Raw genomic sequence first — 21,929 nt, forward strand, 5'->3', positions numbered from 1 at the left:
CGTCATGACGAACGTTACGCTGCTGGTCGGGGTTTCTTTAGTCTTCGCTATGGTGTACTTGGCGTTTGGTTTTCTCAAAATGGGTAGGTAATGACCGGTATGGCGTTTCTCTGGTTAGGATTGGTCGTTTGTCTCTCATTGGGTCGGAAATTTGAAGCTGGGCAGGGAAACATTCTTTTAAGATACCCACAGGTGGGAGCGCAGATGGCGGAGTCGCAACGGTAGCAGAACATTACAGGGCAGATGATACAAATTGCAAAAGCCCATGTCAAGCTTCGAGGTATTTCTCTGCAGCGTGTCAATGCTTGTCTATTCGGGATTGCAGCAGATACTAAAGTCAGGAGCGTGCGCCTACTGTCACCGCACGCATTCGTCTTCCACTTTACATGGCACGGACAGCCTCCGCAACACGCATCGTGGAGTCATTCATCGCAACAAAACCAGGCGCCCGTTGTTCAGAAGGCAGAGCGCCAGCTCATCGGGTCGCAGGGAGCGTCGGTGCATCGCATCGATGTCGGGAGATGCCGGCCCATGTTGGTTTCGACGGGCAGGTTTGCGCCGTCACCGCCTAGACGATGCATCATGACAATTCATAGCGTGGTCATCACAAGCTGATCATGGGGAGCTCAGAGAGAGCAACAGGCGCGGAAGAGAACTATGAGGCCGGCAGCAGGTCTCCTCAGCAGACGGCGAACACATCACGTGCGACTAGGCCGAAAGGGGTTTGGAGATGAGGTCGCAGGGGCTGGCCACGACTCCTGGCGACTCTGGGCGACTCTGGCCCCGGGGTGTCGGAAACACGGGACCAGTCTGGATGAGCCTGGAATCCTCATGCTGAGCTGCCACAGCGCCATCGCAAGCTTCTGCACCACGCACGTCAGGGGTGTGGGCCTGGGAAAGCGCACCTGAAGGCGCCAAAGCGACGGGCGGACGCGGCGGAAGGGGTACGCGACAGCTGACGGGCCTGCGATGCGGCGGGAGAAGATGGATCACGGTTGAATGGCGCACGCAAGCTCTGGCGCATGGCCGGGTTTGCAACAGCGCAGGCTTCGCAGCCGAGATCAGGGGCAGGCTGCAGTAGCAAGGCGCTCACAAGGCCGGGGACGGCATTCCAGTGCATGCTTGTTCCACGGGACGACTGTGGCGCATGTTGTTCGCAACAGGCAAGGAAGTCGGTTTGTAGGAGCAGTCGCTTCCATCCAGCGAGGAATGCCGACCGAACCAGACAAAATGCACTTTAGCGCCACAGCGAAGAGTGCGACAAGAGCCCGCACACGCCAGCAGATCGCGCAGACGCAGCAGCGCGAGCACGCATCGCAGCAGCAGCAGCAGCGAGCAGAGGGAGATGCCTCTGGAGAGCACGAGGATGCAGCGCGCAGAGAGCATGCGTCCGGATGTAGACTAGCGCGCCTGTCTCCTCCTTGGCCGTGAACCTCCACTGCACGCAACCCAGCCAGAATCATTAGCGATGAGAGCAGAGTCGCCGTGCACGCAGAGCCCGCCGCCGCAGCCCATCATGGCCGCCCCATCAAACCCTCGCCGTGTCAACCCCGGCTTCACGCCAACAGCCCTCGCCCTTGCTCACTGCCATCCTCCTTTTGCACTCTGCACCTCGCGATACAGCACGCATCCATTGACGTGCGACAGACCCTGAGCGGCCACCTCACGTTTCGAGGACCTAGCCACACAAAGCTTGGGCAAGCGCTACAGTAATAGGGTACGCACCACCCAGCTGACTTGTTGAATAAACCTACGGCGCCCTTCCTCATCAACACCACCACCAACGCCCATCATCACCGCTGCTGCCCTCCGCACCCATCATCGCCGCCGCCGCCTGAAGACATCGTCGTCGCTCACACCGCCGCCGCCATGTCCACCGCAAAGACGAAGTCCCTGCTCGTCAAGCTCCCGCTGTCGCCTGAGGCGCTGGCCAAGTTCCCCTACGAGCCGTCATCAAAGTCATCAGAGAAGCTCTCGTCGTCGCCAAGCACGCCCGCTCAGATCGTCGAGCCGACGCCCACGGACACTCCTGCCGATGCCGCCACGCCTATGAATGGCGTCGACAACGGCCTGTTGGCACCGCCCGCGACAGATGCCAAGGGCAGGAAGAAGCCAGGGCCGAGAGCTGGCGGTGCCGGCACCAAGAGAGGTGCCGCAGCTGTCGACGGCATCCCGAAGGTACGGGGTAAGCCAGGCCCCAAGAAGAAGCAACGGATGTAAGTACTTTTCCTTTCCATCGCCCTCTTTCAGGAAAGTGCCATCAATGGGTCCCATATCACCGTGCCTTGCATTGGTCGGCCTTCCAGCCTGAGTCAAAGGTCCGACTACCGTAGATTCTGCGTTGCCCGTCCTAGGCCAACACAGGTGATCAGGCTTCTGTGCAAGAACAGCACCGACACCCACTGTATAGTCAAGGCCACGGCTAATGGCAGCACAGGGGCGACATGATCAACGACCCGAACAACAAAGCTCCTTTTGCTGCGCCTGCACCCGCCCAAAAGCTGGGCCCCAAAGCCAACATGGGCACCATCAACGCCAACCTCCGCGCGCTCGACCGATCCGGAAAACCCTGCCGTAAGTGGGGAAAGAAGACGTTTCATATTCGCAGCTTCACCGGTGTTGTATGGCAAGCGCCCACCTGGCGGGCACCTCCCAAAAGCACCACCTTCTCCGAAGATGTCAAGAGTGATACCACCGGTTCAAGCGACTCCAAGATCAAGGATGAGAGCAGTGCCATCAGCGACAGGAGCGGCCTCAACGGAGACGCTGGCAGTGCCACACCGATGCCGCCCGCTCTCAATGGCATCGCGAGTTCACCAACGCCCTTGGCTGCTACCTCGTGAAACACCGATATCCTACGCCCTTCCGTGAGCACGGCTTCTAAATACGCTTTGTGCTATGCATCTGATTTCGCGTTCTATTGCATATCCACACATCGCCGACATTCTGGGTATCTCGCTTGTCACGTCAGCACGCTCTTGCCTGGATTTATTTCTCTACTGCTGTGTTTGTATAATACCTCCATTTATTTATGCGTACACGTTCGGCGTTCTGGAACCCAAGGTGGGCTTGGGACAAAACTGGTTTCTGGATTTATGCTTGGACAGCGATGGCGTTCGTGGTTTGCATGGCAGGCGGCTTGTGTGACGCGCTTCCGTCTTCAATTCTGATGGAGATGTGCCAGCTTTTCTCTCTGAACGTGCTGCACCAAAAGGCTTCATGCGGCTATTTGTATTTGTATAGCAAGAGGAGGGCATAAGCGTACGTACACTTCAGAAGAGCATGTAACTGTAGCTCACTTCTACCGACACGATGCATCTAACGTACTTTACTTGATGGAATGCACTATTTTGAAGTGGACGAATAGCTTAGTTCTGGGACTGATACTCTTACGTGTAATTGACATTGCTTTCGTTTTGCTGCACAGTTGTGCATACCTTGCGTGGCAGTAGAATTATAAGCAGCCTGTTTTGACGCATGGCACCCAACGGTATGCAATGCTATCGACTTTGCGGATACGTGGCTGTCCAAGAAGTCCACAGCTAAAACAGATCTGAGCGAGAACCTCTATAGCTGTTTGCATGCGACTCTTAACATTGTGTGGAGATCCAGTCCCACTGTGGTCGACATGCTAACCAGCAGTACAGCGGAGGTTTGATCGGTCTCTGTCAACCACTTGATTCTTTGAATTTGCGATGAGCTATAATCAGGTCTGAGGACGATATCGCATGTCGATGAAAGTGCGACGGTAGTGGGTACCTCCGAGGTGCTCAGGCGGCCGTTTAGGTAAGAAGCCAATTAAAACCGCTATCCAGAGCACTGGAAAGCCGGATGCAGGGTGAATACCTCATTTACGTGACTTTCCAAGTCATCCATCAAGATGTCTTAGGCTATACAAGATGAGAGCTGCCCGTTGAGGGCTATTGTTCGCATGAACGCGCGGCGGGAGCTATGGATCACCTAGAAGCTGTGCCGATCACGAACAAGGTCATGCTAAGCTGAGATGGTAACACAGCGTCCTCGCAAGCAGGCAACTGTTTCCTTTGATTGATCTTGTGACGGGCGTTCAAAAGCTCCGTGCTATAGATCAGTGAGCAGATGTACACGCGAGGTAGCGTAGTGCGGGGGCGTGCATTAAACCTCGTTCGCGTCGACGCCATCACTGAGCTCATTGACGACGCCTCCGACTCCCCCCGCGACTTCCTATCTACGCGCCACCACAAAACTAAACTGCTCAAACGATGAATGCGTTTGCAGGACCAGCTTTGAAAATCCTTGGCCGGCGTTGACCAACGTCCTTACCCTCCTCGCCGCTGCCAACTCACCCGAGCTCATCGCCGAACCTACCATTCGCAGCTCCTCTGACTGCCGCTGCACGCGCGCCTACCACCACCTCTGGTAGCCCGCTCACGCCTTTCAATCCATTCTTCAAGATATCGCAGCTCATCGTGTTTGAGTTCTGCGCTGGGTGCGGCTGTTGTTGGTAGTAACGCCAACCTGCTTCCCACCTCCGCTTGCCGACATTCGATTACGAGCCTCTCAAACACTCACCGCCATGTTCCGCCGAGGCTCCTACGCGCAGGTAGCTTCAGGGAGTGCAGGAAGCAGCCAGTCTAATCCGGTCTCTGCGCGCTCAGGACAGTTCTCGCACTTGGCCAACAGTGGCTCGATACCGCTAGGAACGTCATCCTTCACTCACTCCCGCCACGCACGCTCTATAGACGCTGACGGTCACCACGGAAGCATGTCCAACTCGCTGAGTCGAAGTGGGCCAGTTCCATCATACTCAAGTCAAATGGGCTACATGAGTGGATATGGCGGCTTGCAAGATGCCGGAGCGCCTGCATTTTTTGTACCCTCGTATCTCCGGGGCTCGAGACATGCTGAGAAGTTGGAGGAGGCGCACAAGGCGAGGATAGCCGTATACCGAGAACAACGCTCGACACACTCTTCGAACACCGGATCATTATCGACAAGCTCGAGCAGCGTCAATCTGCACAAACCAGGTCATTCCTACCGCGGGCTCGCCCACGAAATCATCGAGCGGACACCAGCATTTATAGAGGAGCCCGTCGCCCCATGGCCGACTAGATGGGACGAAAAAGACAAATTCGCGCAGATGGAGGTGGAAGAGGACGGGAGGCTTGCCAGGTTTGCTGGTGCATCGAAGTCAGGACACGATGAGGCAGCAGCAGTTCGAGCAGATTTCCCCATGCCGCGGCAATGTGGAATATATTACTACGAGGTTACCGTGGTTTCCAAAGGCAAAGACGGGTAGGTCCCACTTCCCGTGCAGATCGTACTGCGAACTAACACTGGTTGAGTAGAATTATCGGTGTCGGATTCTCTGAAGCAAAAGTACCTCTGAACAGGATACCTGGATGGGAGCCTGGTTCGTTTGCATACCACGGCGATGACGGGCTATTCTTTACTAGTACGACCTCTGGGAAGCCGTACGGTCCGAAGTATGGCACCCTGGATGTGATAGGATGTGGGATCAACTTTCGCACCAACACAGCCTTCTTTACGAAGAATGGGCAGTATCTAGGTTCGTAGGCTACGTACATGCCAAAGCCACGCTGACAATTTAGGTCCCGCATTCAAGGATCTGAAAACGAATGTCCAGTACTACCCAAGTATTGGCATGAAGAAGCCCAACGAGGCCATCCGTGCAAACTTTGGACAGGAACCATTCGCTTTTGACATCGACAGCATAGTACAGCAAGAGAAGGCAACGATTCAGCAAGACATAGCATTGTCAAAAGGCCAGCCCAGGGAGCATGGCTCGACAGACGAGACGCAGTTTATACAAAGCTTGATCGGGCAATATCTAGCTCATGATGGTTATGTAGAAACCGCAAGAGCTTTTGCGGGAGAAGTAATCGGCGAGGCGCAAGCGCTGGCTGCCGATGGACGGGCCAATGTTCCATACCTCCAAACGGAGGAAGATATTGACGCGATTAACAGGCAACGTGAGAGGATATTGCACCGTCTAGACCCTATCCCAGAGCTTACTCATCTCTAGGAATACGCGCCGCCATTCTCGACGGCGACATCGACAAAGCCCTCAAACACACAAACGCCTATTACCCTTCCGTCCTTCGTGACAACGAGAACATTTACTTCAAGCTCCGCTGCCGCAAGTTCATTGAGATGATCCGTCTCTGCAGCGAACTCAATGCTCAAGTCCATCCGCACATCATCCCTACACCCCCTTCCAAGCGCTCCACAGCATCCACCCTCAACAACCGCAACTCTACCGCCACCGATGAGTACGACTTCGAGATGGAACTCGACGAGCAGCTTGGCGTGCACAATGGCGCGCCGTGGGGCGATGAGGAAGATGACGACGAGGATGATCTTGAGGCGAAGCAGAAGAAGCTGCAGGATTCGACGCAGGCAATGATTGAGTATGGGATGGAGCTTAAGCAAGAGTTCGTCAATGACCCGCGGAGAGAGGTGAAGAGGGCATTAGAAGACACCTTCGCATTGATTGCGTATGAGAACGTGAGGGAGAGCAGTCTTGCTCCTTTGCTGGACACGAGCGGGAGGATACCTGTGGCGGAAGAGCTGAATAGTGCGATATTAGGTACGTATCCCTCTTTGCCGAGAATGTGGAGGCCCACGCTGACCCGACACAGTGAGTCTGGGCAAGTCGAGCTCTGCGGCACTGGAAAGGCTCGTGCAGCAGACAGAGGCGCTTGTCTCAGAATTGGCGGATGATGGTGGACCGGGTGCGTTCATCAATGTCAGGAAGGACTTCTTACAATAATACTGACTTGGTACGGATGGGGAAAACGCCTCTCCCAGGAAGGCGTGCGAAGATCTATTACTACTGGGTTGCGGGCGTTTGCATGTACATTCTACGCTTAGCTTGCATTTACAGTGGCTCTTTTTCTATGCTTACGGGCCTGGCTGAGCTGGCGTTTGGCAGGTCTGAGGATGTCTGGGTGGACGGCACGATACCGACAATAACAACGAGATAACGCGATGGCGGGGAGAGTAGATAGCGCGATTAAATACCAACTAAGAATTGCGAATCTTGAAGGTACATCCGCGTCACGCTGTGACGGTGTAAGTGTTAGATTGGGTACTTGTGAACTATATGAGTCAAGGGGTGCGGATGAGACCAGTCAACGGTGCGTGGAAGCATTGGAAGTATCATGATCTCACTGCGAGCATTCTTTCACTCACACCCTTACCTACAGTATCCTTCTCAGAGCCATGAGGATCGGAGAGCAAAGGCCGAAAGCGCGAGAAGACAACGCCACTCAGGGAAGGAAGCATCCCCATGCAGACCCCAGCACTGAGTGGCCTTTCGACCCCAATAGATTGGCAGAAAGCCTCTTGCCTCCCTAATCGAGTCCATCACCGACTCCGAACAGAGGAACCGTACTCAAGACTACCATCATCCGCGGCATCGACAACTATCGGAACTTCCGTCTCACAGATGACGCTGTATCTAGACAAGGTGGACAAGGACCTGCACGAGAAGATAGGCGACTTGTCTTTCATATTTGGCCTCCACTCCCTTTTCAACTCCAAAAACCCCTTCTCATCCCTCTCCGACCTCACCCTCACCCTCTTCGCCGCCTTCATCAACACCTTATTCGTGTCCTTATATCCTTATCTCTCCTCACCCTCCTCCACCCCCTCCACCCCCTCAAGCCCATGTAACAGCACAGACAACAAACTCGTTTTGTTAATATGCCCCCTCCTTCTGTCCCTCACCTCCTTCGTCAAAGAGAAAAGCAACGCTACGAAAACAATCAATAGAGGAACGACTTAGATTGTAAAGCACACGCCTGTGACGTCTGTGATGACGAGCTACCTTGCATTGCCGACATAGAGCCAGTGTTCCAAACGAAGGGTATTCGCAAAGTGTTTAGAATGAAGGGTGTTCGCAAAGGGCGAACCTTGTTGCAGATGCCCATTGGTTGAGTACATACCACAGGACTCGAGCAATGACACCATTCAGTCCAGGGTCTATGGTGAATACGCCTGGCAAGTAACTGTAACTTCCATCTGACGGTGCCAAGTTGAACAACGCACCTTGACCAGTGTTGGCCAGAGTGTATTTAACATTGAAAGAAGGTGTTTTGGTCATGTACCCAGTCATGTTGGGAATTGGCACGCGTCGCGACGAGATCTTTATAATCTGCTGAGTAAATGGCTCAAATCCGAGTATCAGTACCGTGACTAACGAGCTCAATGATGCAAGAGGTAACCAGCTCTTGACAATAAGTATAAACCAAAAAGCTTCCCAAGGCCTGTGGCTGGCTCTGTCGAAGACGTTCATCTGCCTCGGCGTTCTTGTCTTCTTGGAGTGTACCATTTCAATTGGCCTTGATATCCTGCCAAGGGAAACAGAAGTGCGGATCTAATGATACTAGAAAAGACATTAACGAGGGAGTTCAGCAAGATGGAAATTAGGCAATTGTCGAGCTGTTCGTTATCAATAAAGATGAGGGTCGCGAGGATTAAGGAAGTATAACAGAGGGTTAATGCTGGGGGAATAGACACCGTGTGGTAGGTACGTTGTAAGCTCCTGATCCTTCTAAAGTGCAGACGCGATGCCTAAACGTTCAAACAGATGGGACTATGTAAATCCCGAGAGAGAGGTGCTGAAACTGATGTGGAGGCGTGGAGTATTCTGGCTCGCTTTAGCTCTAGTGTGCCTCTCTACTCCTGGCTTAGGAAGATTCTCCGTTCACGAGACAACAGCATTCTGGTACACCTTCGAGCCTCATCGGCAGAATCATGCTACGCTTATCCATGCGAAACTCTACGATTGCTTGTTACTACTGCTGAGTGTGGAATCGGCAGTGTGCAGAGTTGTGGTCTAGATGTTCCCTCTACATTGATAGTGCACATTGTTACGCTAAAAAGAATTCACCACGCGCTACAAAAAGGTGTCAAATTTGTATGGTCTCACATCAAAAGAAAGAAAGCAGCCCAAAACAAAAGAATGAAGCTGCGAATCGAACGCAGTACGGGAGGAAATCGTAAGAACGAATGACTCAGCCGAGGTTTGAACTCGGGACCTTCAGTGGCCTAACTAGATGTTAGACTGACGTGATAACCAACTACACCACCGAGCCTTTGTTATTTGATGCAAAAATTGCAGCTAAAGGAGTATAATTGACCGCAAAAGGACATCAGCACATTGCCTGAGCATGCATCACACATCGCTGTGTTGCAGTTGTTCGAGAATGGTGAGGCCCACATACAGAAAAAAATCTTTCTGCAATCCCCAAGCGAGAGGCGACCACGCCTCTCAGATCTTACTTTGTCCCTCCTGCGGCACCTTGACGACTACTTTGCCCCAGCTTTTCCTTCCGCCTAATGCCTTCAGTGCAGCAGGTACGCTCTCAAGCCCAACGTATTCTTGATCTGAGAATACTGTGCCCTTGTATTTGTTCTCGTCCATGAGCTTGAAGAGACCATCCCACACCTTCTCCACCATGTCAGGCTCGTTCACGGCATACATACCCCAATGCAGCCCGACTACGCTCACGTTCTTCAACAGTACTCTGTTTGTCGCTAACTTCTCGATGTCTCCCGCCGCAAATCCAACAACAAGTAGTCGTCCGTTCCACGCTGTGCACTTCATCGATTGCGCAATGAGACCAACAGGGTCATAAACAATATCCACGCCGCGACCCTTCGGGGTGAGCTTCTTGACCTGCTCCGGCCAGTCCTTCTGCTTGTAGTCGATAGCGTAGTCTGCGCCAAACGACTTGGCGACATCCAACTTATGCTGCGTCCCCGCCGTCGCAATGACCTTTGCCCCAAACGCCTTCGCAATCTGCACAGCTGCTAGACCGACACCTCCCGCAGCAGCATGCACAAGCACCCAGTCTCCCTCCTTGATCCCGGCCCTCACCACCAACCCAGCATAGCTCGTCGGTGCCGTGACAAACAAGCCCGCAGCATCCTGGAAGCTCCAACCCCGAGGTACAGGCCGTAGTCGCTCCTCCGCGCATGCAACGTGTGTCGCGTAGCCGCCTTGTGTTGCGCCAAAGACTTTGTCGCCGACTTTGTACTTGGGCGTAGAGGAGGTGGAGGTAGGCGCGGAGACGATGGTGCCGGAGAACTCGGAGCCGGCGACCCAGGGGAAGGGCGGCTGGTGCTGATATTTGCCGCGGATCTGAAGGAGATCGAAGAAGTTTGTTGCGGAAGCGTGGATGGCGATGAGGTATTCGTTTGGTTTTGGAGTGGGAGTGGGGAGGGTGGTCACATTGAGGTCGTCTGGGCCCTGTAGGAGTGTTAGTAGGCACACGGCTTGAGAATCGAGCGAGCTATCCGGCCAAAGCCTGTGTATCGTACATTGACATATTCCTTGATCTGAATTCCCTTCATTGCGATAACGTGCTGGAATGAGACGGGCGGTATATGCGAGAGGGTGCTTGCGTTAGTGTGTGGTTTGAACGACTCGAGCCAATACTTGGAGATATCCGAAGTCTAGCCTGGAATCGACCTTGCAGAAGGGGATAAATTGACAGCTCGCAAGAGAAACATGATGACACGGCAGCCCGGGTGGTATGGGATGCTTGCTCGAGATACCTCGGCCCCAGAGTTTCCCCACTCAAAGCTCCTGCCTGACTAAAGACTTGAGCCACTGCAGTGTGTGGCGCGTGCATGACGCCAGTGCGAGGCCGCCGTGACGATGGAGTCCGCACCTGCATGTGCGCGCCTTCTGCGGCCTTCTAAAGCCATCTATAGCAAACAGTCAACCGTCTGCGCCCTGCGTTGCTCACAAACCACACACGTTCGATAAGATTCAACTTCTGCAGCTTTACTCCACCTGATTCGCTTATCTTTAAATCAGCTTTACGTTAAGCACAGCACGACCCCTCCATAGGTCGTTGCCCACGGTCGCTGCGGACGAAAGACTTCGCAACACTCTCCGGCTGCGTTCTCACCACAGCACAACATGGCCGACGACGCCCCCACTGAGGATGCGCAAATCACCTTCAACGTCAAGGCTGCCAACGACCAGAAACATGTCCTCACGCTACCTGCCGCCACCACAGTGGCCGATCTGAAGACCAAGCTTTCCGATGTCGAATACGCAGATTTGCCGCCCGAACGTCAGCGCTTGATCTACTCGGGCCGCGTCCTCAAGGACCATGACACGCTTGCTAGCACAAAGATCAAGGATGGTCATACCATACACCTGGTGAAGGGTGCCGCCAGCAACGCGCGGCAGAACCCAGCGGGCGGGGCAAGTTCCACTGGAGGAAGTACGCCGGCGGCGGCGCAGGTTCCTACCAACATAGCGGCGGGTACAGGAAACAACCCTCTTGCTGGCTTGACTGGTGCGCGATATGCCGGATTCCATGGGCTCCCTGGAATGGACAGCTTTGGTCCGGATGGCGGTGTAAGTCTATAGGTCTAGACCAAAACTTTGGGTGTACGCGACCTTGTATCACCTATTTTAGGGCAATCCGGTGTACTCAAAGGTTTTTGGCCAAGGAACTGCATATGCTAACAAGGCGTAGATGGGCGGAACCGATCCCAACCAGCTCCTACAGATGATGGAAGACCCGAACTTCCTCCAACAGATGAACGAGGCCATGGACAATCCTGCCGTCATAGATATGATGCAGAATAGCCCCATGGTCCGCAATAACCCCATGGTAGCTGAGATGTTGCGCAACCCAGAATTGCGTAGAGCAATGTTCAACCCGGAGATGATGCGCATGCAACTTCAGATGCAGCGCGCGATGAACCAGAACAATGGCGGCTCCAGCTTTCCCATGCCCGGCGCAACCAACACCACACCCCAGAACTCCACCGGAACGCAGGACCAGACCTCAAACACCACATCCCCAAACCCAGCGGCGGCAGATCCGTTTGCAAGCCTTTTGGGCGGAGGCTTCGGTGGCGGTGCGGGAGCGGGAGCGAATAATCCGTTCGCTTCATTACTCGGAGGAGGCGCAAACCCCTGGGGTCCACCGCAACAAACTCAGACATCGACATCGACACCGTCCAGCACAGAAGCGAATCCATCAACGAGTGCGGGAACGACAGAAATTAGCCAAGGTGCACAAAACACCTCCACTTCATCACCTCCGCCTGCGAATCCATTTGCCTCTCTCTTTGCCCCGCCACCTACTGGATCCGACACTGGCGCACAACAACCAAATCCCATCGCTGAGATGTCACGGCAAATGATGCAGAACCCAGAGATGATGCGCGCAGCTATGCAAATGTTCGGCGGTGCCGGCGGCAATAACCCCTTTGGACAGCCACCGTCCAACCCCGCAGACTCCACAAGCGCTGCAAGTTCGGCGCAAGGCAACCCATTCGCCGCCCTCCTCGGGCCTGGCGGCGGCTTTGGTGGTGCCGGTGGTTTCGGTACGCCTCCTCCACAAGACAACCGACCACCGGAGGAAGTCTACGAGAGCCAGCTCAGGCAACTGAACGAGATGGGTTTCTACGAGTTTGAGCGAAACGTGACCGCTCTACGGCGGAGCGGAGGCAATGTGCAAGCTGCAATTGAGTTCCTACTGGGTGGCGGGTCGTAGCGCGATCGAGGAACGCAGGTCGATTGGCAGACGTGTGATAGCGACGATGAGACCCTTCACGACGATAGCGATATTGCTATTGATAGCGAGTATGACCCTGGCGTGGACATCCCATATCCTTCTAGCAGCGATGAAGAGGACGGACATGAACGGGTCTTCAGGTTTACGCAACATGATTGATGTGGATGCATGGTAGCATGGTGCGGTATGCGCATTTACCTACTAGAGGATGTGTAGCCTGGGATGGGCAGATTAGTATTGTTAACGGCCGTATTGCCCAGGTAGAAACATACATGGTATCAAGATCAAAGCTGCAGTATATTACATTGCTCTGTATCGGCGAGACAAAGGCCAGATGCGTATGTTGATGAGAGATTGCACTACTCTCTTACATACTTTCGAAGTGTGTGTCGGGTAATCCTGTAGCCTAGCGCCCGTTTCGAGAACCGACATTGCAACCAAATAGACCTAAGCAGTCGACTAGGTGACACGCTTAAAGTTCATTTGGTGGCCGATCATGTATCGTCTATGTTATTGGAAATCTGGATTTCACGTTCAATCCTGTACGCCCCTTATCAAGTTCTTAATCCCCTCCCCGTTCGCCGTCTTCTCCCATGCAACCGTCGCATCCTCGAACTTACTCGTCGACGATATCAGTGGCTTCACATCGATGAGGCCCTTTGATATCATGCTGACAGCCAACTCGTAGTCGCCAGCACTGTACCGGAAGCAGCCCTTCACGAGCAATTCCTTCTCGCTCATTACTGTCATGGGAAACTCGATCTTCGGCCGCCCCATCCCAGTCTGCACGTACTTCCCTCCGCCGCGCAGGATGTAGATGCCCGTCTCGATGGACGAGGGTGCACCGGAGCACTCAATCACCGTGTCGACCTCCTCCAGGCCGGTAGATTCCAGAAGTGCCGCAGCGTTCTGCTCGGGCGTGTGTGCGGTGTCCGGCCTGAATGTATCACAGTTCAAATACGTCCTTGCGAAATCTAACTTCCGGTCCAGAATATCCACCAAGATAATCCTATGCGCACCAAACTGCCTTACCACGCTCGCAACCAGCAGTCCAATAGTCCCACTCCCCATCACCACAACCGTCTCCCCAGGCCTCACGTCCCCCAGCTTCACAGCATGAACTGCTACACTTGTCGGCTCTACTAGGACCGTTTCTTCCAGGCTGATACTAGAGGGTACTTTGTACACGAAGTCCTCGGCGATACAGTAGTACTTTGATAACGTGCCGGGCGTGACGGGCGGTCCGGGGTCGGCGGCAAACCGCATGTTTTTGCAGAGGTGGTAGGTTCCGGATTTGCAGGGGCGGCAGTAGCGGCAGGGCTGACCGGGCTCGATGGCGACGTGGTCGCCTACGGCTACACTTGTCACAGCTTTCCCAACGGCTGCGATTACCCCGGAAGCCTCGTGGCCCATGGTTATGCCCACGGAGGGGTCGACCATACGGGATATGCCACCGTGGCGGTAGAAGTGGACCTGGAGGTTGTGAGCGAGTGCTTTTCCATGGTATCGGTGTGAAAGAGGTTTCCTTCAATTATTTTATATGATAAGATGGGGAAGTGAGTTACTGACATCGCTTCCGCATACTCCAACGAAGGCGATCCGAACGAGGACATCGTGGGAATCTACGATTTCTGGTACGGGTGTATCTTGAAGTTTTGCGTCGCCAGCTCCGTACAATACGATCGAAGGGTTCTTCATCTCTTTTGTATGTGTAGAAGCCGCCATGGTTCAGGGAAATGTATATCTCTTTCAGGTCGCTGCTTTTGCAATGCTGAATCTTTGCGAATGGAAGCTGTCCTTGTGTCAAAGGTGGTCAACAAAAACTTTCAGCGTTGAGTGGACACAGCAAAGTTGATTGAAATTGTAGGGAGGGGTGCAGACATGTTTTAGTCTGACTCGCGGGTTAGATATAATGTTGTGAAGTCGTCGGGCCAAGTCCCGCCGTCGGACTGCAGAGCTCCGAAGTCCAACACGCGTCTGTCGTCTACAGCGATGCGAGGAGCCATGACGTAAGGCGCCCTCAGCGTTACACGAAGGATCCAGTGGATTGCAAAAGGCCTGCGTGAACAAACACAGTGCCGACACTCAAAATTGAACTCGTAGGCATAGATCCCCCCTGTCTTGTGTCTAGGCCGAAGCGTTAGCAACCTATTATGCAATCTTAGAGCCTAGGCTAATGCGGTCTTTGACACTTGTATAAATTCGTTTCTTAGTCTATCGCCGACGTTCCCACTAACGCGAGAGCCTACACAAAAAGTTCAGTTCCTAGTGTCGGCCATTGTGGAATGAATATGGTGCTGTGCGTATGTCCTCTTGTGGTAGGAACTAGCGTAACGAAATGGCCCCCAGCAGCTTTATCGAGTGGGTCGCACCAGCAGCCCGCAGCCCATCTCAGGCCGACCACAACACCATCACCCTTTCAACACCTTTGATGCAGATCATAGGGATTCGGCTTCCTGATCCACGACGAGATCTGATTTAGCGACCATCGCAGATATAGGAAACTGTGATTGCCTTCATTCTCCGATATGTCTCTAAAAGAGCAAGAGCCGAAGGCCTTGGAGCGTATTGATAAGCTCATGGCGCAGCTGAGGGCTGGTGCGAGGAAATTCAGGCTGAGGAATATGACGTCGTGGTTTACTTGGACGTTCTCGGATGTTATTGCCTCCCATCCTTTGGGCGAACCGTTCGGTTCGCTAGAAGGGAAACCCATGCATTGGTGGGTATCGAGCATTGTCGACAACATTGTGGATAAAGCGATGACAATGGTCTCGGTGATGAAGCGGCTTGATATCGATACTGCCTTGCATCATGCCGAAGGCGGCGGAGCTTTGATTGAAGCCTTGGAGTATTCAGCAGTTAGACCGAAGAATCGGATCCCGCTTAGAACAAACAATGGATATTTCTGGGATGGCGTACTTCAGAAGGCTGGCGAGGAAGGAGTTATGACTTTCAATCAAAAGGTCACGAGTGCTAGCCACATGGTCATGGGAGGAAGCGATACGGGAGCCACAATTCTCCCAGGAGCGATGTACTTCCTGCTGACGCATCCGGAAGCTCTGGAAAGAACGTCTTCTGATGTGTGGACAATGTTGAGATCCGACAACGACATCAGAGCCTCCAACATTGCCGATTCCCCTCTTGCAATCTAGCAGATATCGAAGAGACTCTCCGGCTTTGTCCCCCGGTGCCCTCTCTTAGTGCACACCTTGTCCCACCAGGAGGTGAGACAGTTGATGGAAAGTTCCTACCTGCTCAACTTCAGTTCACTTTTTCCAGTGTGCAGCCAACAGGCTGGAATTCAACGAAGAGTGGCATCCAAAACGGTTTCTATGCGAAGGTGAGTTCAAAAACGACAATCTACGTCGTTCGCGCTTTTTTCAACCAGGCCTAGAAACTGCATCGGAATGTCTTAAGCATACGCGAAAATAAAGTTGATCCTTGCGAAGCTATCATGGCATCTCGAATTTGAGTTGGTTGAGAGGCCAGACAATTGGCTCGATCAGAAACATTTCGGCAGCAGAAGGTCTGAGAGACAATCATAATTCCTTACTGTACTAATATGCTATGACTAGGCTACTGAATACATTCTACCGTTCTCCGGTTAGTTCATGTCGTCCATACCCATAACCCTCACCGGTCATTTCCGCCCTGGATGCACCCGGGTACTGCTGCTGCTGCGCCACCTCCGGATAGTCTGCCCATCCACTTCCATTGTACTCGCGCTGCTGCGTAGGCATGATGTGCGGTTTCTCTTCCGGGGTGGTTCCACCAGCTCCTTCGATCTGTGCCGGCGCACCTCTACCTTTACGTGGCCGGCGATAGAGGAGGATGCCTGCGATGGCGATCAAAGCAACTGCTGCGACAGCGCCGATGCCGATGCCTGCCTGTGAATTCGCGAGCACAAGGTTAGCGTGTAATCTTTCAAGGTAATAATGAAGGGAAACCTGCCTTAGCGCCGACGGAGAGTCCGGTATCTGAGGCTGGCGGAGTGTTCGTGGTAGTCGCCGATGACGATCCGCTAGCAGTGGTCGAGCCTCCTGTTGTCGTAGTGCTCGACCTTGCTGTGGTGGTAGTGTCTGTCGGATTTGATGCTGCCGTGGTCGACGTGCCTGTTTGCTCAGAGGTCGTCGTAGGGTCTACTATTGTGGATTCCGTCGTGGACGAGTCCGTATTCTCCGTTGTCTCCACAGCGAAGGACGTTGCAACGGTAGTCTGGGTAACAAATGTAGTCTGTATTATAGGCTCCTGTGCTTCAGTTGTAGTCGGAGCTGATTGCGTCGTTCCCAGGTCTGATCTCTTCCGGATGCGGAAACTAACTGACGAGACCGACAGATCCGTGTCCCAATCGTAAGTCGCTGCTTCAGAGCTCACTGGCCGCTCAATGCGATATATGAACACTCCTTGGCATGAATCAATAACGTCGTCCGAAAGAGTGCCAGTATCCCAAGCCCAAGTTCCTCCTGTAGAGGAGTCGATGTTTGCTGCGTTCGGGATCAGTGGACTTAGTGCAAAAGTAGTTGGATGCGTACCAGCAAGAAGTCTGCTAAAACTATGATCGAGCCCGGATGTGATCCAGAGCGAAGCATGGCCGTCGTTGTCTAGTACCGCTACAGGCTGGTTGTCCAGGCCAACTTGCCACTTGAAGTTGTGAATGTCGCCTTGTCGGACGTCGTTTAATGGCGCTACCTCCCCTAGGTCTCCATCTGGTACTGTGAAGGCCCACTGTGCACGTCCTAACGTCGCCAGTGCGAGACAAATGGCTGATCTGAACATACTGAGCTGGACGCAGCAGGTGTCAGATTGGAAAGGCAAGACCGAGAGGCTCACAACCTTTGCAAGGGCAAGCGGAACATATACTTAATTCTCTGGGTTGGTCGCTTGCTCTCAGCCTCGTTGCCTTACTTGTCCCAAACGTGAGATTGTCGGCACTGGTAGACTGTGATAGGTCTATACAGAGGTGGCTTGGACAATAATATTTCTAGCCCCCAAGCCAAGGAGCCTAGATGCGATAGCAACCCACACGAAATACGAATCAATACACGGGTATCGCGGGAAGATTTACAGTTGACCAGATCCTAGCATTAGTGGAGCCTCGATAGGCATGTCGGCTATAGGGATCGCTTTGCTGACTGATATATCCGAAAAAGAGTACACAACTATTATCTCTACGCTTCAACCGCTAAATATTGAGTGAATAGTCATGTTTTGAGAGCCCTATGCTTGTTCAAAGGCACATGATAGCTTTGAAGCGCGAGGTCGGTCGTCACGTTCTGACTGAAGAAGTTGTTGTCGGTTAAATTTTCGAAGCGACTGCGAAACGTTTGTGTTGAGATGATTCTTGCCGTGAATATGATTCAGTTCAAAGTGGTGTTTGAGTTGCCTGTCACTGTTTCACCTCGGTGGGTCTCCACCGCTAAAAGCCCCGCACGTGACTGCTCACTCCCGCCAGTCGCGTACGATCATCAATAGGATTGCACTTGACTTTGCTCTTCTCTCAGCTCCACGATTCAAGTCATCAACATCTATTTGGCTCCGTATCGCTCCATCCTATCTTAATTGCAACAGTCTGTTGAAGCAGGTGCTTCTGGGCGTACGGCAGGTGCGCGCTAGCCTATATAGGTGGCCTATGCAGCCTGCTCCTCCCTCACTCTTACAATCAACCTGTTTACACTACATGCTCACATTGTACGCTTCACACTTCAACACAGTCAACAGCGATGGTGGACAATGCCTGTGCTACCTGCAAGAAGGTGAATGCCAATGCTTCGAAGGTGACATACGCTGAACTGACCTATTTCTCTATGGACCCCCGATGAGGCTCTTAACTTGAAGCGTTGTGCGAAATGTCAAGTGACTTGGTACTGCGGTCGCGAATGCCAAAAGGTATGTACATAAGGCTCAACGAAGCCTCGGCATGTGTTTGCTCGACGCAAACACCATATTACGGACATGTTGTGATACCTGCAACCAGGACGGTATTCACGCTGATGCATCTCCACCAGGCCGACTGGAAATCCCACAAGAAACTCTGCTCCCAGCAAGCCAGCAGTTCTGCCTCTGCACCAAACATCGAACACGCCCACGCCTGCAAACAGAAGCGCGGCGACAATCTCGAGAAATACATATCAGACCCATTCACACGTATCGACAAGGGTACCTACTTGCACGACCGCCCGGAGAAAGATGTATTCAAGCTGCTCGTCGACGCCTTCCGTATGCGGAAGGCCGATGCATACAAGATGGAGGGTAAGACCACTCCAGACAGTGTGTACACCGGTACAGCGTCGAGTATAGTCCCCTTTCGGCGGTTCCTCCTTCGTGTGGAGCTTAAGCGGGGGTACATGCCGTCTTGGTGGAATTCGGAGAAGAAAAAGGAGTGTGAAGAATTTGGGGAGACTGGCGGGGATTTCAGCGATCTGAGGAAGAAAGCGACGAAGGAGAATGTGATGGAGCATTATAAAGACGAGAAGGTAGATTTCTCGACGTTTATGTGATGAGACCGATCGCTAACATACATGTGCGTGGCAGATGCCGATGCAACTCCGCATGTTCGCTGAGGAGGCGCTGGGCGAGCCTGCGCCAGGTACCTTGCCAGGTGCAGGTGCGGGTATGAGGGCGCTGATGACCATGATGGAGGCAGGTGGAACAGGCGATGGTCTGCACTACAGCATGCATAACATTAGTGAACGGCGAAGAGGCTGAGAATCCTCTTGAGATTTCACGAATACTCGGCCACGAAGCCTAAACAAATAAGCAACGAATGGCCTTCCTTGAGTACGAGAATAGTAATTGAAACGAGCATCCGGTAGTATTGCATGTTTACAATACATCTGGATTGGCTTCGGCCCCACGCCAAGTGTTGTGGCTGCCATCTAACATGTCCTCCATGCCCGTCTCTGCCTTGATCTGAACGTGGCGTAAATTGACCTCGGCTTCTCTACGCGGCAACGCGACGCAATCAAACTGCCACGGTAGAGTCTTAGACAGATGCATCTATTCCACTCTAGACTTTGCCATAGTGTCTTCTTGTACTGGAGGTTGTTGTTCGCCTACGTGTGTAGACTTCCTGTTGAGTAGGATACGGGATCTTGCACGTAGCAAAATATATAAGCTAGAAGCCAGACAATATAGTACACCAGGGCACATCTTTTAGGATCTCGGTCTTCGCTTTTCGGGCTAAGGCTAGTGCAATGCTATTGCATGGTAGCAAAGCGTGAGCTGTAGTGTTATTGCTAATCAACGTCTTGAGACACTTCCTATGAACAACGTTTTCGGATTATCGGCAACAAGATTCTCAGCCTTTTATGTCAACCTGATCGATCCTCGGAAAGCTTGTATATAGAACCATACTGAGGTATACAGCTTTCATTACCTTTGGATCCATCTTGTCTATCTGCTCGTGCCTCTTAGTTGAGATCTATGATATGATTCTTCGGTGCTGAGATCTGTACGTGGCGTAAGTCAACCTCGGCTCCTGCAATGATGCCCATAGTATCCTTTGGACCCCGGAACGATCGAGCTGCCGCAAGGGATCATAGATAGTCATGTCTTCTATTCCCCTTTAGCAGATCTCGGGAATGTTTCGGACGCCTAGAAGCTGAGCGCCTAATTGCCACATCCTCTTGTGAACGTGTGATGTGGAAATTTGCACTGCAGTAATACATGCGGGCCAAAAGCCGGACGACATCCATTGACAACGGGCGACATCGGAATCATTATCTTTACCCTTAAGGCTAAGGACGAGCGCATTGTTGCCGTATGGGAACATGGCCTGTCTTGTAGTGTGGTGCTCTCATAGAATGTCTTGCGCCATCTCTTCATCAGATGGCTTATGGTTCTGATCAAAATGTACAGACTTACCATGCTGCTCTTTGCGTTTGATGTTGAACTAGTAGGTTCTCAGGAGGATGAACAATGCATTACTTATGCTGCAGCCAAGCACGGAGTAGGATTAATGACCATGAATGGGATGAGCGCGTGAAACAACAAGTGATGGCGTAGAACAATCAAGAAGGGTGGAGAGAGAAACCGAAATTATAATTGCGAAAGTCAACCGATCTAAGGGATGAGCGAAGTTCAGGTGACAATAGACCTGTCAGATGCAAGAACCAGTTCCAGAAAGAAGTCATGCCACCAGTACGATCACTCAGTTAGCCCTAGTATAGACTTCTGATATCTAGACCTTGAGATGCCGTATTCGAATGTATCAAACATGCTTCATCAACTGGCTCAGCAAATCAGACCTTGAGATACTGTGGCTTGTAGAACGACGTAGCAGTTGTCGTGAATTGCTCGATCAACTAATCGCCAAGTCAAACGTACATGTCCATCTAGACCATGCAAACGCCAGCCTCGGTCCAAATGTTGAGAACCCGGCGATCCGTTCGGGGACAGAGACAGGGGTCTAGCGATGCGCATATGCACACAATGATTGGCGAGGTGACACGAGAGAGCCAAGACCAGCCAGTTCGATAATCTCCCGCGTGCTCGTGCACAATCTGTGATGGGTGGCGTCAGCTTTCGACAAGGATGGGTGAGACGTCGCCCGTGGAGGCTGCCAGAGACAACGCCCTGTAAGTTGGAAAGACGGTGTAGGCTGCTTTTGGGCAACCTAAAGTTCGTTGCCTGTTCTGAGCTGAGTGAGGGCTGAAGGAAGGAGGTTGGAATCCACTTTGCGCTTTCAGCCTATTCTACAGGAGCTGCACGGCCGCTCCGAGATTCCTTTGGATTGTCACTGTCGTTAACCAATCGTCGGGATGGTCGAATGTGGGTTCTGCTATGAGGCGCTATACTCGATCTTGTTATAATCGGAGTTGGTATTGTGCGAGCTTGTGGGCGAACGCGCAGCATAGTAGATGGACGGTGCAACTAAAGCAAGGCGACTCGGCATATGGAATGGGCCTCGGCTGGATGAATGGCTCATAGTGGTGGGTTTCGCGCACTACGTGCGAGCCTCTGTCTGTTAAGCCTTCAGAGCCATCAGGTCAATACGATAGTTTCGTCAAGCTCTCGTCTGGTCCTTGGCAAGTGGATGCTGGATGGTGCATCACCCGATGCCCAAAGCACTCGGGCCACGATGCCTCCGCACAGCCTGGACTAGCCGCACGAGTTAGTACCGGCAATGTGTCCAACTCGGGGCAGGCTTCAAACGGAGCGAGGAGACGGCAGACAATGCCCAGATGCCCAGCCTTTTCCCTCCGTACCCCGCGAAATCTGGCGGAGTCGTGGTGCTACTAACTCGTGGCACCGTGGCTCGATCGAAAGCTGGACGCGCAGCAACACAAAGCGTGACGGTCCGCGGCTATCTTTGTCGCAACTGCCAAGGAATCTCGCCCGGGCATGATGGCCAAGAGGTGTGGTAGGAGAAGGGGT

General features: G+C 52.9%; 7 protein-coding genes and 1 non-coding gene across 8 annotated transcripts; 4 read left to right on the plus strand and 4 right to left on the minus strand.

The window, feature by feature from the left end:
• Nucleotides 1-1,869: 1,869 nt before the first annotated feature.
• On the plus strand, nt 1,870-2,843 carry N0V89_002868 (uncharacterized protein; the record flags this gene model as incomplete). The annotated part of the gene is made up of 2 exons (XM_056211674.1): nt 1,870-2,216; nt 2,438-2,843. The coding sequence occupies 2 exons, from the start codon at nt 1,870-1,872 to the stop codon at nt 2,841-2,843; spliced, it is 753 nt and encodes a 250-aa protein (XP_056075147.1).
• A 1,712-nt stretch (nt 2,844-4,555) lies between these two features.
• Nucleotides 4,556-6,772, plus strand: N0V89_002869 (uncharacterized protein; the record flags this gene model as incomplete). Its single annotated transcript, XM_056211675.1, has 5 exons — nt 4,556-5,274; nt 5,328-5,548; nt 5,592-5,972; nt 6,026-6,589; nt 6,642-6,772. The coding sequence occupies 5 exons, from the start codon at nt 4,556-4,558 to the stop codon at nt 6,770-6,772; spliced, it is 2,016 nt and encodes a 671-aa protein (XP_056075148.1).
• Nucleotides 6,773-9,016: 2,244 nt separating this feature from the next.
• N0V89_002870 lies at nt 9,017-9,101 on the minus strand. The gene has a single exon. It is a non-coding gene; the product is annotated as a tRNA-Val (tRNA).
• Nucleotides 9,102-9,277: 176 nt separating this feature from the next.
• Nucleotides 9,278-10,362, minus strand: N0V89_002871 (uncharacterized protein; the record flags this gene model as incomplete). Its single annotated transcript, XM_056211676.1, has 2 exons — nt 9,278-10,258; nt 10,330-10,362. The coding sequence occupies 2 exons, from the start codon at nt 10,360-10,362 to the stop codon at nt 9,278-9,280; spliced, it is 1,014 nt and encodes a 337-aa protein (XP_056075149.1).
• Nucleotides 10,363-10,936: 574 nt separating this feature from the next.
• N0V89_002872 (uncharacterized protein) lies at nt 10,937-12,533 on the plus strand (the record flags this gene model as incomplete). The annotated part of the gene is made up of 2 exons (XM_056211677.1): nt 10,937-11,383; nt 11,505-12,533. The coding sequence occupies 2 exons, from the start codon at nt 10,937-10,939 to the stop codon at nt 12,531-12,533; spliced, it is 1,476 nt and encodes a 491-aa protein (XP_056075150.1).
• Nucleotides 12,534-13,088: 555 nt separating this feature from the next.
• Nucleotides 13,089-14,279, minus strand: N0V89_002873 (uncharacterized protein; the record flags this gene model as incomplete). Its single annotated transcript, XM_056211678.1, has 2 exons — nt 13,089-14,027; nt 14,124-14,279. 2 exons carry the CDS (start codon nt 14,277-14,279, stop codon nt 13,089-13,091), a joined length of 1,095 nt encoding a protein of 364 aa, XP_056075151.1.
• Nucleotides 14,280-16,144: 1,865 nt separating this feature from the next.
• Nucleotides 16,145-17,330, minus strand: N0V89_002874 (uncharacterized protein; the record flags this gene model as incomplete). The annotated part of the gene is made up of 3 exons (XM_056211679.1): nt 16,145-16,475; nt 16,615-17,038; nt 17,087-17,330. The coding sequence occupies 3 exons, from the start codon at nt 17,328-17,330 to the stop codon at nt 16,145-16,147; spliced, it is 999 nt and encodes a 332-aa protein (XP_056075152.1).
• A 1,214-nt stretch (nt 17,331-18,544) lies between these two features.
• N0V89_002875 (uncharacterized protein) lies at nt 18,545-19,259 on the plus strand (the record flags this gene model as incomplete). The annotated part of the gene is made up of 2 exons (XM_056211680.1): nt 18,545-19,027; nt 19,086-19,259. 2 exons carry the CDS (start codon nt 18,545-18,547, stop codon nt 19,257-19,259), a joined length of 657 nt encoding a protein of 218 aa, XP_056075153.1.
• Between the last annotated feature and the right edge of the window lie 2,670 nt (nt 19,260-21,929).

Source organism: Didymosphaeria variabile (genome assembly GCF_027946475.1).
Source record: "Didymosphaeria variabile strain IMI 356815 chromosome Unknown scaffold_2, whole genome shotgun sequence".
In the NCBI taxonomy this organism is placed as follows: Eukaryota; Fungi; Ascomycota; class Dothideomycetes; order Pleosporales; family Didymosphaeriaceae; genus Didymosphaeria; species Didymosphaeria variabile.